Here is a 19,194-nt window from a genome sequence, read left to right on the forward strand (position 1 = left end):
TCTTTATTCTCCTCCTGGCTGGACAGCAGCCATGTGTGGCCCACAGTTGGGTTTCCACTGGTGTTGATGAAATGAATTGGACCGACCTAGGGAGGAGAGACTTGTGAACTGTTTTCAAGTGGGGCCTTCCTGCCTGGCTCTTGGGAGAAGGATGCTAGAAGCTGTAGGAGCCCAGGGAGATCCTCTGAGCTGTTCTTCTCCAGGAGGTGGAGCCTACCACCCTGGTCCTGTCAAATGACGGGATGTCAGGAAATGGGTCTCTGGTGCAGCAGATCCCAGAATACCAAGGACACTGAGACCTCCTCCATTTTCTTTCTTTCTTTTTTTTTTTTCCTTTTTAAAGATTTTATTTATTTATTTGACATACAGAGATCACAAGTAGGCAGAGAGGCAGGCAGAGTGGGGGTGGGAGGCAGGCTCCTCGATGAGCAGAGAGCCCGATGTGGGACTCGATCCCAGGACCCCGAGACCATGACCTGAGCCGAAGGCAGAGGCTTTAACCACTGAGCCACCCAGGCACCCCCTCCTTCCGTTTTCTTACCTTTAAAATGGGGACATTGGAATACATTTTCAACATTTTAACTGCAAAAACTTAAAACCCAAACACCTCTTGCAGAAGTCCCAATATATAAAACAGATGAGGGAGGATTTCTCTGGTCACAGTGGATGAGGGGGTGGGCAGCCTCCAGGCCCCATCTAAGCCACCCACCCCCGTGACCCCCAAGGCCTCTCCACAAAACCAAAGGAAGGACCTTTGTCAGCCACAGGTGGATCGCCTCTCTGGAACCTTCTAGCTATTAGTGCTCATGGTTTCTGTCCCCAAATGCCTTCAAACAGAGAGAAACTCCCCAGTGGAGCTTCACGGGTAATGGGGGGAGATGTCCCCTAGCCTAGGGGTGAGGCGATGAGGCTGCCCCTAGCCTAGGGGCTGTGCATTAGAGTACCTGAGATTTTGCCTAAAATCCCCTGCCCAGAGATTTGGCCCTAGGGATTAATTGGGCTGCTGTGTGGCCTGCACATTAGGATTTTTAAAAAAAATCTTCCCAGGTGGTTCTAACGTGTAGCCGGGATTGAGACCCAGTGCACTGGACAGACTCTGGCTCACCAGGCAGAACCAGGGCCAGCGAGAGGAGCAGGGAAATGTGGTCACCAAAGCAGTGGCTTAGGAGACAGAATTGGGTCTTAGTCCTGATTCCACCATTAGTTTGCTTTGTAGTTGAGGTCAGGTCACTTCACCTTCCTGAGCTCCCATCTCCTCATTGGGAAAAGAAAGGGGCTCTTCCCTTCTAAAGGTACTTCCAGCTTTGATGACCCAATTGTGTTTCAGTAAAGGGGTGATGGTTGGGCAAGGAGGCCAGGAACAGCAAGCGGGGGACAGCGCCAGGCCCAAAGCCAACTGCCATGCTGTCCTTCAGGTTAGTGGGTTTTGATTCCATGAAAGCAAAGCCTTTCTTGACAAACAGATCGGACTGCCTGGCATGGGATGAGTTTTCTGGGGCGGCATTGACTTCCCTGGCACTGGAAGGATGATTGTGCCCTGCACAGGTGCTACAGTATCTTTGTTGGGAGAGTGGTACAATTCAGAGACCTTAAAGTTCTGTCTAGATCGGGGATTTGACAGAGGAAAGAGTAAGGGGATCTGAGCAGGTGATGGGGTAGAGATGCATTGCGATGCTCAGGGGAGGTGGGCTTCTGCCTGCACAGTCACTGGATGCAGCCTCAGGGGCCCTTGGAGGGGTGGGGGCCTGTGAGGTGGCATTAGCAGATTGTGTCCCTTCCTGTTTGCCAACCATCATTTCTCTGTCTCCTTGCTCCAAGCATTGTGAAGTCTCTGGACGAGAATCAAGGCAGCCCCCTGAGGTCCCCAAGTGAAGTTCCCAGTCCTGAGATGCAAGATGTCGACGTGTCTAGAAGGATAGAAGTACTAAGCAGGGTGAAAAGCAGGAAATGTCTTGGGTCCCTGAATGTTGTAACTGAGCAAGGGATTGTGCATCATCTGGCAGCCTCTTCCTTTGAAAGATGAGAATATTGAGGCCCAGAGAGGGGGAGTAACCTACTCAAGTCGTGCAGCATGCGATAAAATTACGTCAGAATACATCAGCTGGCATGTTGAGTGCCTCCTCCGCCGTTTAATCAGTGCACAAGGTCATTATCATCATCCCCAGTTTACAGATGAGGAAACTGAGGCCCACAGAGTTTAAGTAGGAGCTTGCAGCCCTCACACAGCTGGACAGAGGCAGAGCTCAGGAGCCAAATCCAGGGCTGCCGGACTTCAGAGCCTGCCGAGTGACTGCTACATTTTAAGGAAGTCTGGGAGGCTCAGTTTTAAATTCTACCTTTTAAAAAAAAAGTTCATTTTTAATTAATTAATTAATTAATTTTAAGTGGGGAGTGGCAGAGAGAGAGAGAGAGAAGGGGCCCAGTGCAGAGCCCAACTTGGGATTCACTCTTACAACCCTGAGATCACGACCTGAGCTGAAATCAAGAGTTAGACACCTAACCAGCTGAGCCACACACATGCCCCTAATTTCTACCTTTGAAGCGAAACTATAGTTGGAAAAGCCCCATCCTGGGCTGCATGGAGACTGGCTCGGAGGGGCCCAGGGAGTGTGGTCCCATAGGAGCTCAAAGTATGAGCAAGAGGGGACCCTGAGCACTGCCTCTTCCTGTAGCCTGACCCTTCACTTCATGTTGTGCTCAGTCAGCCTCAGGGGCAGGGGCAAGGAGGACCCCAAGCCCAAAGCCCCAGTTCTCTGCAGTCCTCAGCGTCTGGCCCTCCTTCCTCCTTCCTCAGCTGGCCAGCATCAGGTGCTCCTCCCAGTCTCCAGGCCCACAGTGAGGCCAACATTCTTTTGTTCTTGTGGTGCTGTGGTTTAGTTCCTGTTTGGGATTCTTATGTATCTATAAAGGGGTTTTAGGAGAGGTAACGGGGGTGGCTCTGACCAGGACAGTCACGTAGGAGGTGTGGGTAACTACTCGGTGCATTATCGTCCCGCTCCGCATTTTGGGGCCCTCACTGTCCCCTGCCATGCTGATGGAGGCCAGGTATGTGATGGTTAGGTATTTGGACTCTAGGACCAAACCCTCTGGGATAAGTTTGAGTTAATACATGTAAAGCTCTGTGACCAGGCACGTCAGCTGCTACTGTTTTCAACTTAAAGATTAGGAAAGGAGCTATTCTTCCCAAAGCACGGCAGCCCTCCCTGCAGGATCCCGAGTGAGATGCCTCTCTCTGCTGAGCTTTCCCCTCTGAAAGATTGACAGGTTGCCTTAAGGAGGGACGGATGCTGTACCCGGCACACAGTGGGACTCCCTGAGTGCTCCTTTGCTCCTGGTTCCTGAGGCACCTGGCCCGTCCGGATGCACCTCTCATCTCTGGGGCCATGTGTGGCCCGGGGACCCCTGGATGGGGTGCGGTGCGGTGCAGGCAGGCTGGGTTGGGGGAGGGTCCACTCGCTCTGTTGGGGGCACTGGGCAGCTTCTTTCCTGACTCTCTATCTATTCTCTGGACTCCAGAGCACCCACACCCCATGTGCCCTCCTCCTCTCCATTGCTGGGACCCAGCTCTCCAGGTGTCCCTGTAAAGAATATTTGGATGGTAATGCCACCTGTGGGCTTTCCTATCCTTTCTTCACTTGGTCAGGAATCCTTGCTCAGGGCCCTACATCTTAGAGACCGTGTGCCTTGGAGTACCTTGTTCAAACATGTCTGAGGCCAGCTGTGATGCCTGGGGACAGCAGAACCACCCAGAGGGACAGCCCAGGCCTCCATGTCTCCCCTCTGTGTGCTCTCTGACCCTCTGCCCTGTGCGTCAGGTTTCCCAGGTGCCCAGAAGAGCTCCGTGACTCTTATCTGTGGGGTAGTGCCGGGGTCCTGTGGCTGGGCCAGTTCCAGAAGAGCAGCCTGCTGAGTGGATCAGGTCCGCTGGCTGGCACGTTTCTTCCGCGGGACCGTGAGATGCGGCCATCGGAATAGTGCTCGCATGCTGATCTGGGGTGCCTCACGTTGACTCTTTAGACATGGCTTCCACAACAACATATTTGCCAGGATCCTGCCACCCAAGGGGGCTGGTCTTGCCCTCATCCTCATTCTCCCCTTCCCCAAAGACACTTCCAGCCTTTCAGTTGCACAGACAGGGAGGGACACAAGCCTGGGGAGAAAAACCTGCATTTCTCCACATCCTTCCTGACCAAACTGTGGCAGAATTGCAAGTGTTCTGACTTCCAGCTCATCTTGCTTCCCCTTCTGCTTCTCCATGGTCCTCTTCAGCCCTGCCTCATCCCAGAAGCCCTCCTGAGCCCCGCTCTGCCCCAACGCACAGCTCGCAATTCCTTGGCAGCCTCTGAACCCCCCTGATAGGGCAGGGCGCTGGACTGGGACTCTGGGGCTCGGAAGCTGGGGCGAGAGGGAGGGGTCTGGTGTGGCTCAGGGGGTCGAGGGAGGACCCCCCAGCTGCACACGCTGTGTGGGTCCTCCAAGCCCTTCCCTCCCCTTACAGGATGCTGCAGAACAACCAGCTGGGAGGAATCCCCGCAGAGGCGCTGTGGGAGCTGCCGAGCCTGCAGTCTCTGTGAGTCACTGGAGGGCTGGGCTGGGGAGCCAGCTTCCTGGGGCCTGACTCACAGCCCTGGGCCCCCTGCCTCGGCTTCCCCTCCTTTTTGCGGGGCCCCCTTTCTCACTCCGTGTTCTAGACAGCATGCCGCTCCAGGCTTTGGTTTTTTCAGGGGTTTTTGTTGTCGTCAGTGTGTGTATGTGTACACTTGTGTGTGTTTTGGGGAAGGAAGGCTCTAAGCCCCAACCAGAGGACTGTGGGAATGGGACCTCCCTAGGTGGGGCCACCGGGGCAGCGGTCCTGGGCTGTCTGGCATTCTGCCATGGAGCCTGGGGCAGAGGTTGGAGACTGCCATCCCAAAGAAGTGTCGTGAAGGAGCTATCTCCCCCACCTAGCCTGCTCTAACCCCCAGGGCTTGCGGTGGGAGGGGGCAGGCTCAGACACCCATCTCTTCTGCTTGTGGGTGGGACTGTATTCAGGGACTCACTGGCCACCCAGGACAGAGCCATCTCTTCAAGGAGCCCTGCAGTTCTTTTCTCGCCCAGTAGGGGCATCATGGAGGCAAGACTGAGTCCAAAGGAGGAAGCAGAAACAGGTGCTATCTAGTGATGTAAGCCCTCCAGCTGGGACCCTCTGGGCCAGGAGCTGCATTTTATTCATTTTATTCATGCAGAGCCCATCTCAGGGCCTGGGTCTTAGCAGGTGCCTAGTACAGGCCCGCTTTTGAATTTCCAAGTACATCTGCATCTGATGGGAGAGTAAATAGATGTTTTGGGAGAAATCAAAGTTGAGAGACAGGTCTGGCCATAACATTTAACCATGGGGGAAACCGAGGCACAGGTAACACACACTGTGTTAGGACGAAGGCCTCTGGCATCCTCAGCCTGTGGGTTCTTCTGTGGTCCCTGCCCAGTCAGATGTGTCTGATTCTAAACTGTCCTGATTCTCTTCAGGCGGAAGGGTGAAGGAGGTGGAAAGGTGGCTTTCCTTCCTATAACCTGTATTCAGGCCCCACTGCACCATAAATAGAGGGGTCCAGCCGTGGTGGCCCTGGCCAGCTGTCTGTGCCACACCCACCCATGGTCCAGACTTGCCTCTCCTACCCCTGCCCTGGTCATCTCCTACCCTCTTCCTTCTGTGTCAGCAGCCCAGCGCTTCCAGCTGCCTGATTGGCCAGCCCCTGCCTCCAAGCACTCTCTCACCTGCTCACCCTTCATCCCGGCAAGTGCTGGGCCTCTGGTCCCGGACACTTTTTCTCCCTCCATCCAGGTCACCACTGAATGGGGCAGGCAACCCAGCATTTCCCTAGAGGCCAACATCAGAAGATCAAAGGCCAGCAAATCCTATGCTTGATCTCCACCCCTGAGTGCAGACTAAACATTTGCTTAGGGCACCAGCAAAGCAGGGGCAGCCAAAAATGGAGGGGTGCGTGTGTGCAGAATTTGACATTTCATCCAAAGGATCAAAGAGGTATTCATAAGGGGAAAAAATAGAATTTTGCTGGACTTCACACTTATTTTAAGGTTAAGTTTTGTTTGTTTTAGTTGTGAATCACATCTTTTGCCTGTTTAGGGGTTCCAGAGGTCCTGTCTTTCAGACCAAGCATGAGGCTTTGGGGCTCTCAGGCCATTTCTTCTGCACAGGGCAGCCCCTGTGGCTGGGGGACCGAGGTAATTGGCTTCCCTCTGCAGCCCTATTACACCCGGTTGTCTGGGTGGGTCAGGGCAGAGCACAGAGGCCAGCCCCCCACTTCCACAGTCTTAAAGCAGATGAATAGGTTTTACCTTTTGCCGTCCAGTGAAGAGAGCACTGGCCTGTGAAGCAGAAAACTTGGCTTCAGGTCCTGGCTCTGATCCTGGCTACTGTGTCACTTACCCTCTCTGTGCCTCAGTTTTTTCCACCTTCAAGTTGGGGGTAATTATCTTCCCTGCCTATCTCACAGGGTTATCAGGAAGACCAAATATATAGTAAACAGGAGAGGGATTTGTAGAAAGAAGACTCCACACAGCTCTGATGTGTGGTGATGCTATTATGACATTATTCACTTAACTAGTCATTGATCTATTCATTTTACACATATCTTTGAGGCTTTGCTGGGGAGACAAAACCTGACTTGCATCTTGAAGGATCAGTAAGTGTCAGCTGGATGAAGAATCAGGGAAGGATATTCTAGGCAGAGGAAATAGCACATGCAAAGGCACAAAAATGAGGAGCCCAGTAAATTCTGAAGACTTTACAAGGAAGTGAGTTTGGCTGAACTGTGCGTGTGTTGAGGGACTGGTGGGAAGGGCAGTGCTGGAGAGTGATCTGGAATTAGCAAGAGGTAATGCCTAATGAGTAGGTGTGGACCTTGCTAAGAATTTGAACACTCAGGAGCCATAGGAGAATTTGTAGCAGGAGAGCAGTGTGATCAGGTTTGCATCACTGAAAGATTACTTTGGCAGTTAGTTACGGAGGACAGCCTGGAGGCGTGGAGCCAGTAAGGGACTGGTGAACCCAGGGAGCCTAATGGCAACTGAAGAAAGGCAGCAAGAAGTGTCAAGATGCTGTGTCGTCAGGACTCTGGATAGATGTCCTGGGTTGGCTCCTTTACTTACGACCTGTAGGACCTTGAACAGATTAGTTAGCCTCTCGGCTTTCATTTGTTTAGGGGTAAAATGGAGGTGGTGTCTATGTACCTCGATAGGATAAAATGAAATGAGTTAAAATACATGAAAAAACAGTATCTTTTGTTGCTACTACTACAGTTATTACCAGTAGCCGTGGTATGGACTGGAGGTGGGAATTGAAGGGGAGGAGGAGTCAAGTGGATATGCGTGTCTCTGGCTTCCACATCTGGGTGGACGGACAGACAGGCTGGGCCCAGCGAGCCTGGCGCATGGTGAGAGCTCAGTAAGAATGTGGGTAGTGACCCACAGGGTGTGAGCACTCTGGGAGGGGCACAGGGAGACCTACTGAGTGTGAGGTACCTGTGGGTAGGGTGACCAAGCATCGTAGACAAACTGGAAAGGGGGTCGCCCCACCTGCAGGACATCAGTGTGTGCTTGTGTGTGTGTGTGTGTGTGTGTGTGCTGGGGAGAAGTGGGGGGGGTGCATAACCCAACTCGAATGTTCTGTTTGGCAGGTGTTATATCCTGAGCTTTGGGCAGCTCGGGACCTCTGTATGAGGCTCTGTCCTACTAACCCAGGTTCCTCCATCTCAGATAGAGACAATAAAACCAGCCCAGGTTGGTAGGATGAAAGGAGGGGGTAGGTGCCAATGACAATTTGGGGATCCCCTCTGTGTGCCAGTGCTACCAGAGATGTTTAATGTGCATGATCTGTCTTCATTCTTGCCAAAACTCCTTCATAGTTGCCTCCTCTGTTGGCAGGTGAGGAAACAGAGGCTCAGATAAGCTCAGGGACTATTCCAAGGTTAGAGCTAGTGAGTGGGGAAGACAGGGCTATACACCAGTGTTGTTGCTGTGCCCTTTCCATCGTGGCTGCAAGGGCCAGTCATTTTTGGTGGCCATCACTGGGTCGCCCTCCCTCCTTCCTGGCAAATACCAACTGATAGAAATCTCCTCCTTTCTGTAGGAAGTCCATGGATCAGGGAGGCTGTATATAGGAGACGCATCTCTGCCCATGTCACTCCTGGGGGTGGTACCATCTCCCCGCAGCAAACCAGACCTACCCAGGGGTTCAGGTCCCTGGGAAAGGCTGTTCCTTGCCTCCAAAATGCAGGGTCCCTTCACAAACTCTTGTGGGCATTCTTGGAACCCCAGTGAAGGTTTAGTCCTGTGGTTCACCTCTACCAGCTAGAACCAGACACTGGGGAGTAGAAAGTGGGTTTGGATTAGTCAGGAGTAGGGTCACGTTTAGGGGATGGGGCCCTAAGTGACCAGTTGGGCATGATACACAGGCTGTTTGTCTTGGCACCTGGGTGGGTAGCACCCAGCCCCACAGTACCCTCTTCCTAGATACACTTGCTTCTTCCCCGACCAGTGTGGGAGGGAGAGGATGGCAATGCCAGATGTGTCACACCAGGCTTGAGCCAAGGCCAAGAGAAACCACGGGAAGCCAGTGGAGCCTGGGGGAAAATAGAAACTGGGTGGGGGTGAGGCAGGGCCAGGGGGAGAGTGCATGGAAAAGCAGAAAAACAGCCCAGAAAGACCTCAGGATGGGGCTGGGGTGGGGCCCGAGAAGTGCAGGCTGGCTGGTCCCTGGAGAAGAATCAGAAAAGCACAGTGGCAGGAATAAAGGGGAGAAAACAGGAAAACAGCCCAATCCTGGACACCCTGCGGGGAGAAATGCATAATTGCAAAGGATAGCCACATGAAACTGGCCAGCATTGTGCCGAGCTGGGGAAATTAATCAACAGTGGTGCCAGACTCCAAACTGAAACTCAAGTTAGAACCACCACAACTCTCTTAGCGCAAGCCAGCCAATCTAAAACACATTGGCTGCCTGCAGCTGAGGGGGAAGCGTTAGGAGTCCAGGATGGGTGTGTGTGGGGGGGAGGGGAATATACCTGTGTGCATGGGAAGGCAACTGGGCTTAGGGTGATGTGGGAAGGGAGTAGTGGCTCCCACTTATCATACTTCAAAATGCTAAGCACATTCGTATCTCATTTAATCCTGAAATCCCATTTTGGGATAGAAGACCATTTTATAGAAGGGGCAACTAAAGGCCAGAGAAGTTAAACAACTTGACCAAGATCTCACAGCTAGGATGTAACTGAGCTGGCATTCTATTTTAGCTCTAATTCCAAAGGACTATGTTCTTTCTTTCTTTTTTTTTTTTTTTTTTTTCCTTTTGGAGATAAAGAGAAAGTGTGTGGGCATATGTGTACATAGGGGGAGAGGGTAGAGGGGGAGGGGCAGAGACAGTAGGGGAGAGAGAATCTTAAGCAGGCTACATGGCTAATATGGAGCCCATGGGGGGCTCAAGCTCATCACCCTGAGATCATGACCTGAGTCAGAGTCAAGAGTCAGATGCTTAACTGACTGAGCCACCTAGGTGCCCCCAAAGTACCATGCCTCTATCTCTTAGCACTTCCTTTAAGACACAATGCTTTAGGATCCAGAGACCTGGATTTAAGTCCTGGCTCTGTCACTGACTAGCAGTGAGGCCATGGGCAATCTTCCCTTTCTGAGCCCAAGTTTCCCTATCTCTAAAGTGGGTAGCTCAAATGAGATGGTTGACAGAAGGTGTCCCAAGAGAAAGGATGTCACGCTCCAGATACAAGGAATGTCCTAATGCGGTTACTGGCCCTGTTCTCTGTCACTTATGATTGCTGTGTGTTTGCTCTCTCTGGGTCTCAGTTTCTGTCTCTGTGCAATAGAGAGCATCCTCCTTGAACCGTTTCAGTCTCCTGGGAATCTGGGAGGGGGGGATGAGGAGGAAAGACTCAGACTTTTCCAGGAGAAAATGGCAAAACCGTTCTGGCCAGTGCCAGAGGCCAGTTCCATGAGGATGAGGATCAGAAAAAGTGAAAGCAAGGGGATTCTGAGCAGGTCCCCCTCATCCTGTACATCTGACCCCCCCCAAGGGACAGTTGTCCCCCTGGATGGATACCCACTGCCAGACCAATAATAACCCGCCCTTAGATGGCCCTTCCCACGTGTGAGGCGTTCGTCCTTTTTCCCTCTCTTACTCCTCGCAGTTCTCCTCTGGGACACTTACTACTCGTAGTCTCATCACGCCATTTTACAAATGAGCACATCACTGAGGCACAGGCAGGATGTGAGTTGATGGAAGTTATTACAGGGAGTATATAGCAGGGCCGTGGTCCAGGCCAGGCAGCCTGGCCCAGAGTCGGAGCATATAGCCATGGTGCTGGGCTGCCTTTCATCGGCATTCTGAGGCTGCTGAGTGAGCCGATGACAAGCCCTGAGGACTGGGTCATCCCTGGGGCTCTGGAGACCAAGGTGTTTCCAGAGCACCTGCTCCCAGGGCTGGCTTTGGGGGGTGCACTCTGCTGGGGGATGCTGGAGGAGCCCGGACTGGGCTGTCTCTGTCCTTACTCTGGCTGTCCCAAGCTTGAATGGAGCCAGTCTGGGCTGCTCTCACCAAGTACCATAGACTGTGTGGCGCGTAACCAGGAGAAATTTCTAACAGTTTTGGAGGCTGGAAGTCTGAGATCAGCTGGCCAACTCGGTTGAGTAGAAGGATGAGGGTCCTTTCCTGAGTGGCAGACTGCTGGCTTCAGGTTGCACCCTCTTGTCTGAAAGAGCAGAGATAGGAAGCAGGCTCTGTCCTGACTCTTACAAGGGCACTAATCCCATTCACATGGGCTCCATACTTGTGACCTCACCTAATCCTAATCACCTCCCAAAGGCCTCACCTCATTACCCCTCACATTTCAGTCCATAACAAGGAGAGAGTATTGGTTGCCTGGAGAGCTAGGGCTGCTGACACTGTGGCATGAGCATTGATCCCTAAAGACTCTGGCTTTGATCATAACCCCCAAAGAAAGAGGGCCTGAGGCTGGTTGTCCCTAATAACCATCTACTTGTAAAGAGCATTAAGATCTTTCTGGAAACTTTTCATGAGAAACAGCTTTTCTTTTTTAAGATTTATTTATTTATTGTAGAGAGAGAGCGCGCACAAGCGATGGGGAGGGACAGGGGCAGAAGGAGAGAGAGAGAATCTCAAGCAGATTCCCTGCCAAGCATGGAGCCCAATGAGGGGCTTGATCCCATGACCATGAGATCATGATCTGAGCCGAAATCAAGAGTTGGATGCCTAACCGACTGAGCCACCTAAGCACTCTTGGAACAGCTTTTCTTTTCTTTTTTTTTTTTTTCTTTTTTCAAAGATTTTATTTATTTATTTGACAGAGAGAGACCACAAGTAGGCAGAGAGGGAGGCAGGCAGAGAGAGAGAGAGGAGGAAGCAGGCTCCCCGCTGAGCAGAGAGCCCGATGCGGGACTCGATCCCAGGACCCTGAGATCATGACCTGAGCCAAAGGCAGCGGCTTAACCCACTGAGCCACCCAGGCGCCCCTGGAACAGCTTTTCTATTTTACCCTTGTAAGGAATTGCACCAACATTTATAGCCCATTTTATAGACCCACCTGAGAGGGAAGGTACAGAGGGGAGGTCCTCTGTTCAAGATTCCCTAGTGAGTTAGAGATGGAGCCAGGAGGGGAACTAAGTAGGATCTTCTTGTGGTGAGGGCAGAAGAGCCCAGCCATGACTTACCTCTCACCACCTGCAGCCTCCCTGAAGCAAATCTTTGAGAAGCCCCAGTGGAAGGCCTGGGTGATTTCAAGAGAAAGAGCCAATGATGCATGAGATTGGGGAATTCCCTCAAGGAGGGATTTCTCAGCTCTCCTGAGCACTGTGGCCAGGAGGAGGACATGACTGGGTGGGGGACAAGGAAGGTTCCTTTGGGTGACAGAATGGGCCAAGACAGTCATGAATAGGACTTATAGAATAGTGGTTCTCAAAGTGTGGTCACTGGGCCAGCAGCATTGGCATTACCTGGAAATCTGTCAGAAATGCAAATTCTCAGGCCCCACCTTGGACCTACCGAATCAGAATCTGTGGACCAAAGAGGCCAGCAGTCTGTGCTTTAAGAAGCCCTCCAGGGGATTCCGTGCATGCTGAAGATGAAGAATCGGGCTGGGAGAACAGAGATCTATTCTATTTCCTTTTGTGCTTTTGTTTCTATTTGTGCTGCCACAGCACATTGGGCAGCTTAAAACAACAGCGATTCATTCGGTCATAGTTCTGGAGCCCAGAAGTTGGAAATCAAGGTGTCGACAGGGCCTCCTACAGCTTCCCTTGATGGCCAGCATTCCCTGTGGCCGCACCATCCAAACTTGGCCTTCCATCTTCACGTGGCCTGCTCTTCTCTCTGTGTCTCTCTGTGGCCACCAGCAGGACGCTTGTCATTAGATCCAGGGCCCGCCCAGATAATCCAGATGATCTCACCTGAAGAACCTTGACTTAATGCCATCCACAAAGACCTTTGTGCCAAATAAGGTCTCCTTCACAGGTTCTGGGAAGCAGGCCATGGTCTTATCTATTAGGGATAAGGATCTATTATCTATAAAAGGGTCTATTATCTATAATAGATAATATCTATTATCTATTAGGGTCTTATCTATAGGGAGCCCCTCTCCAACAGACCCCAAAGAGTAAGGTGGATAGTGGAGAAGGGCGAGCGAGCCTGCAGCCTCCGGGAGAGCGCATGGGGTGGAGAGCTGAGAGTCGGTCGTGTCAGAATGAGGACAGGAGGCTTACAGAGAGCCGTAGCCCAGGAGCCAGGTGTGCGGGCACCTGACAAAGTAGGGCCCAAGGCAGGCAGGCCAGGGGAGAAGAAGGTCCCAAGGGCCGTGCAGTTCTGATCCTCGTCCCATCCTGAAGAGGTCCACTCTGCCATGGAGGAGCCCCCCAGGGTGGCCCTGAGCCCTTCAGGTGATCCAGGGAATCTCGTCATTCCCAGCCGTCCATGTCCATTCACCCCTGCCCTCCTCTCCTAAGCTCTTGTCAATGCCACCCAAACTTGCCTGCCTGCCAGAAAGGGCCCTGAGGCCCAGCCATGCTGTGGAGCTCAGCTGAGGGGTCCCCAGGGACGCCCGAGGTGGCAGATGGCCTCCCTGTCACAGTTATTTTGGGCTCCGTGATTATATGCTACCATATTTGGATCTCCCCAAGGTTCCGGGAGTTGATTACTACATTGTCTGGGGCAGAGGCTGCTCTGAGGTGGGAGGGTGGGTGGGCGGGCACGCGGGCAGCCCCCTGCATATGATGAAGCTCTGGACGTGGGTAATTTGGCTCCTGGAGATTCTAGGAGAGTGTCTGTGGTGGGCTGGGCCCTGGGATCCTGTGGGGGTTTTTTCAGCTGTAAATGCTGGTCTGAGAGTCAGCCCAAGCAGGGCCACCCAGGAGCAGCGTGGTGTCTCAGCCCCATGCGGAACACCTCAGTCCAGACTTGTGGGTCTCCCCACCCTCCTGCCCCCGAGTCCCCTGGAGCTCTTTCAGGCTTAGGCCCGAGAGATCTGAGAGAGGCAGGAGCGCCCCAGATTGGGAAATGAGAGCTGACGACTCAGATGTAGTATAGGTGCACGTGGGCCCCAGGTAGAACCAAGAACTGGGTGACCCCCTCCCCTCCCCAAAAGAGGCAAGTTTCCTTCCCCTGTATCAATGCCCTCTCTGAGCAGCTGACATCAGGGCAGAGCTCTGGCCTGGGTTCTGGGTATGTCCGGAGGAAAGAGGAGATCCAGCCACTGGTGTCTGTCCATCCATCCATCCTTCCTTCCTTCAATCCATTAGCCTGTTTGTTCAAGCTTTGCTCAGTACCTGGAATGCCCGGCAGAAAAGTTACCGAGATGAGTCATAAAACTAGGGCCTGTCTTTCAGCAGCTTGTGGTTTGATGTGGGGGTATCACACACACCCAGACACCCATCCTCACTCCGCCCCTCCCATACATTATGGGAGGAAAGTCAGTGCAGGTGAACATGATATAAAATTAGTGTACAAGAGCAAAATGGGAGTTGACCAAAATGTTGAAAACCAGGCGAGGCCCAGTAGGGGTGTGGTAAGAATCCCAGTGGTTAACGTTTGCTGAATGCTCACTGTGGCACCGACCCTAGGCTGATGCTTCGCAAATAGCACCTTAGTTCCTTGTGACAAAAATCTCTGTAGGAGGTACTATGATTTCCATTTCACAGAAGAGAAAATTAAGGTTTGGGTAGTTGATTGCAGAATTGATAAAAATGGTTCATCTGAATTCCAAGCCCCTGTGTGCCCTTAACCACCATGTAGACTATGCACATGAGGTCCGTAGCTGGGAGGGACCCCTTAGGTCTGGTCCCCATGGTTGTCTGCCTCACGGCACTTAGGGAAGTTTACAAAGTGCAGATGCCCAGGCCATTTCTCAGACCACCTGACTAGGAATCTTGAAGGCTGAGGCTCAGGACCCCAGATGTGAGGAAGAGCCCTGCCAGGTGGTCTCTGAGGCAGAGCCAGCGTTCCGACCCTCAGTCCTCCAAGTGTGGCTCACAGGCCAGCAGCCCTTTTGTCTCGGGGTAGTGGGAGCCAGTCAGCATTGCCCTCTCTCAAGCCCCGAATCTCCATTTTAACAAGACCCACCCTTTTCCCTTCCAGGATATTGGTGCGCAGTTACAATTTGAGAATCACTGTTCTTTTGTCTGGGAGCTTCTGGGGGCCCCCCCGCCCCTCTCCTAACCTCAGTGAAGATGGGCCTCAATCATTCCCATCCATCCATGTCCGTTCACCCCTGCCCTCATCTTCTAGGCGCTAAGGACTTTCTATGCAAAGTCCTCAAGCCTTAAAGCTCTTTTTTTGCATCATCAGTTGCACCTGTAGGGTGGAAATTCAAGGTTTGGATTGGTTTGGTTGTGGACCCACCTAGAGGCAATGAGCTGTATCAGATGATCTCTTGCAGGATGGGGGTGGAGACATAATGGCTAGACTCTGGGAAGAACTTCCCAGCAGCCTAAAACCACAGGGAAGGGGAAAGCCTAGAGCACTTCTTCTGAAAGTCCTCTGGAATCACACTCCCCACATCTGGCCGGGGAACAGGAAGTGGCCCCATCTCACTCCGATCCACTCTTGACATTTTCTGGGACCTGAGGACATCTTGTCAGTTCTGTGCCTCAGAAGCCTTAGAGTAGTCCAGAGAGGAGGTAGGAGAAGGCTCAGATCGCAGCCAGGAAGAGGTGGAGAGAGCGCCTGTGTGCTTGCAGCCAGCCTTCCCTGGCTGCACCCCTGCCACCAGGCCACCCTCTCTGCGCGCCCCCCTCCCTGCTCCCGAGCCTGCCGCCACCCACCATCCCTGTGAGAGAAGACTGTCAGGGGCTGGGAAAGTGTGGTCTTTTCCGAGAGTCTATGAGTAATTTTCCACCCGTTTATGAGCCTGTGGAGCCAAAGTGGCTGCCAGCCGCTTGCTGGAGTGTGGAAATCCACACACCGACCGGAAAAGGCTGTGAATGCTACGGGCTTCTGCTCTGGCCACCAGCAGAGGCTGCGTGGGTGGAGGCTGCCCACCCCAGACCACAGGACCTTAGAATACCCAGCTGGAAGGCAGTGCGGGGGTCACTCAGTCTAAGTGCCTCTTCCACAGGTGAGGAGACTAGGCAGCAGAGAGGGGAAGTGTCTCTCCCCGTGTCACCCAGCAAGTTAGTGGCGGGGGCTGCAGCTCGCTGAAGCCCAGGTCAGCCAGCAGATGCTTTTTGGTTCTGAAAGGAGACCATCTATTTATGAGCCTCTGTGACCTCTCCCACCAGATGGCTCCAAGAGCGGTTGTTCTGGAATACGCCCCCCCGGGGGACTCTGTCACCAAGGTAGCTTCTCCTCCCTTGCTGGCCCTAACACCTGTTTTTGGATTGGTAGGCAGTTCCTTCCCCTGTCACCCTTAAATAAAATAACTCCAACAATGAGCCGGTCAGGAGGACCTTGGGAACCTTGAAGGGGCCTGGGCGCCAGGGAGGGAGCAGAGAAGGCCCACAGGGCTTGGTGGTGGTGAGCTGCTCTGGGGTGGTGGCCCTTGAAAGGATGCTGAGTTTCCAGGGGGTTCTGGCAGGTCCTGGAGAGGAGGTCACTTCTGTCCCCTGCAAAGCAGTCTATTCTCTGAGGAAAAAGGGCCAGCTTGGCCATCCCAGCTCTTTCCCCTTTCCCCATGTCTCCTGGAAGAAATGGCCTCTTTCTCTGGGGGCTTTTTCAGGGTGCCCTGTCTTGATCACCTTGGAAGTGGGGAATATAGCCAGTCTGTGGGGTTGGGGGCCACAGAGGACCATCCAGCAGAGGTGACCTTGGCCCCATGCCTCTCCTCAGTGCGAAGGCAACAGTATGGGACAAGACTCAGGGAAGAGTAGGAGAGAAGGCAGGAGATGGAGGGGCGGGAGAGAGGGAATTTTCCCAGAGCATCCCCCATGTGCCAGGCATCCCACCAGTGCCGTCAGCAGCCGGTGCCACCAGGACTCTGCCCTAGGCCACTGCCAGTTGCCACTCTCTCCTCCCCCCTCCTTTCGGTCCCGCCAGTTGCCTCCGTTTTGTCACCTTCAGTCCGGCTTCTCTGGGCCTCTCAGACCATCAAATGGTTCTTGCCAAGGTCACTGGACCTTCGCTCAGCCCAACAGGCTCTTTCTAGGCCTTATCTTCTAGCAGTGTGTGCCCGTAGTGTGGGCCACTCTCTTCCAAGCCCTCTCCTCCCATGGCTTGTGTGCACAGAACTCAGTCTCTTGCTTCTCCCCTACCCTTCTGGCCACGCCTCAATTTCTTCACAGGTGCCTCTCCCTCTGCCCACCCTATAAATGGCAGAATTTTGTGGGGGGCTCTTTCCTTGTCACTCTGTTCTGTGTGCTCCTCGATTTGTCCCTAGGCAGTTTCTTACCTGCCTGTGGGCTCCCTGACCCTCCACACGGATGGCCCTGGGAAGGCCTCGCCAGCCCAGACTGGCACATGAGTTACCTGTTGGACTCTCCACGTGGATGAGCCAACAGCACCTCAAACAGAACAGTTCCCCAAATGTGCATCATCTTCCCTCCTGTGGACAGTCCCTCTCCCATCACTGTCCCAAGAAGAAATGGCCCCACCATGCATTTCAGTCCCTCACCCAGGGACTTGGCAGTCTTCCTTGACTCTGTCACCACTCCCGCATCTCATCGGTCAAGTCCCAGTGACTGCACGTCCAGATTGCTTGGGAATAAACCCTCCTGCCTTTCCTCCCCTGCACACTGTCACCTGCCTGCCACCAGCCCTTGCCTGGCTTGCGGCAGCAGCCTCCGAATGGTCCTCAGCTTCCGTTCCAAAGTCACCTTAATCTATCCCCCACGTTGCAGTTACGTGGGTCTTAAAGCACAAATCTGATTATGTCACTCCCCGACTTAAAATTCTTCAGGGGCTCCCCATTGCCTCCAAGACAAAGCCCAAGTCCCCCTCACCCACAGGCCTTAGTGTAAATGTCTCCTCCTGGGGGAGGCCCTTTCTGAGCCCCCCCATCCATCCAGGTACCCCTGCGATGCTCTCACAGAGCGGCCTGCAGTCCTCTTCCCACACTGTTTCATTGTCGACGTCTCCCTCTATACTCTGAGTTCTGTGAGGCTGACACTGCATCCTTTTTGTTGTTATTGTTACTCCGGGTTGCCCGCACCTAGTACAGTGCCTGGCATGTAGTAGGCACCTAGAGGTCTTTGCTCATGAGTGCACGAAAGAACAAATGAGGACACAGGGTCAGAGAGGTGAAGGAATTTGCTCAGTGACACACAGTTGGTGTGACCGAGTCCTGGGATTGAAGCTCGGGGGTGTCTGATTCTGATGCCCCCACTTTCTACCACGGCTCACCGCCTCCCACCTGCCCGTGGGTGCTTCCCAAGAGTATCGAGAATATGGGAGCAGCTCTGAGCAAGGCGGGAAGTCCAGGGGACCAGGGCCCTTCCTGCCCTCCACTGCCACTTTTAGGGGAGGTAGGATAGCAGACGGAGCTAAGAAAGGAGTGAGGGTGTGGAGCTGACCCAAGGGGTTCAAAGTGAGAGGAACGCAGATTGCCGCCTGACACCGATGAGTGCTGTGGCTTGGGCTGTACTTGGGGGGTCTCCCAGCTGTGTGTTCACAGAGAGAAGGTGTGAGGGGGACCGTAGGCACCCCCATCAGGTGGAGCGGTCAGGGGCTGTGCGTTACTGTGTGTATCAACCTAAATAAAACAGAAATGGGAAATAAACTTATTTTTTTAAAACCCATGTCATACCTTCCAAAGCCAAGAATAACATCATTTAGAACTACCTGCTACTTAGGGTCCATCTCTGTCCCGACAGCGCTTAGCCCTAGTGGGGCACGGAGCTCTTAGTGAAATAAAGCATCAGGGGCTGGGGAAGCACTGCCTCAGGCTGACTACCCTGGGGGGTGGGGAGCAGGGCATTCATAATTTCTGGAGCTCCAGCTTGGGGTGGGTGTGGGGATAAAGAGGAAACCCCAGATTCATCCCAGCCAGGGAGCTGGAAGGCTCCATTCCCCAACTGGGACAGACCCCCAACCCATTCCACTTTCCTTCCTGCTCTGTCAGCTGCAGCTGGCAGGAATGAGGCTGCTAAGCCTCCCCAGGGAGCCATCAGGCCTTCTGGGCCAACGCAGCTGCCTCAGCCCCCCGCCTCAGCCCCTGCGGGCTCCCTTGGCCCCCATTAACCTGCCTTTCAGCTGCACATCTGCTAACCTGCGGCCTGAAGGATCTTACAGTAAAAAACCCTTCAGAACATCTGGAGTGCAGGGGAGGGGCCCACCTGGAGGAGAGAGGAGGTGGGAGCGGGGAAAGGGAGAGGGGACTGAATGGGAGAGTATAATCTGGTGTGTGGGGTAGGGGAGGTTGTGGGGAGGCTGGAAGGAACTAAGCAGTCCCTGGGTTCTTAGTTCTGTTGCTGAGGCAGAATGGGTCAGAGGGGGCGTGGTGAAGGGCGGGGCCTATGGTGCCCACAAGTTATCAGATGGCACCACAGGAGTAATCTTCCTCCTCTGATTGGAAACCACCCACAGAGCCCCAAGGACTAGCTAGGGGCAAATCTTCATTTGAGTTCTATCTGCTTTCACGTTGGTGTCCCTGCTTTCCACACATTCCAGCAAAGTCATCCCTTACATCCCTGGCTCCCCAAACCTGTCCTCTTCTACCTCTAAGCTTTGGCTTAAGCTCTTTCTCCACC

The 19,194-nt window shown here is 53.4% G+C and overlaps 1 protein-coding gene across 2 annotated transcripts in view; it reads left to right on the top strand.

Annotated features, from left to right (window-relative positions):
* The window catches only part of LGR6 (leucine rich repeat containing G protein-coupled receptor 6), a 119,868-nt gene that overhangs the window by 34,203 nt on the left and 66,471 nt on the right, over nt 1-19,194 (top strand). For both annotated transcript variants that reach the window (XM_044267607.1, XM_044267608.1), the window contains one exon: nt 4,499-4,570. In XM_044267607.1, coding sequence (XP_044123542.1) covers nt 4,499-4,570 — 72 coding nt within the window. The remainder of the gene's footprint in view (nt 1-4,498; nt 4,571-19,194) is intronic.

This window comes from Neovison vison, chromosome 10 (assembly GCF_020171115.1).
Source record: "Neovison vison isolate M4711 chromosome 10, ASM_NN_V1, whole genome shotgun sequence".
In the NCBI taxonomy this organism is placed as follows: Eukaryota; Metazoa; Chordata; class Mammalia; order Carnivora; family Mustelidae; genus Neogale; species Neogale vison.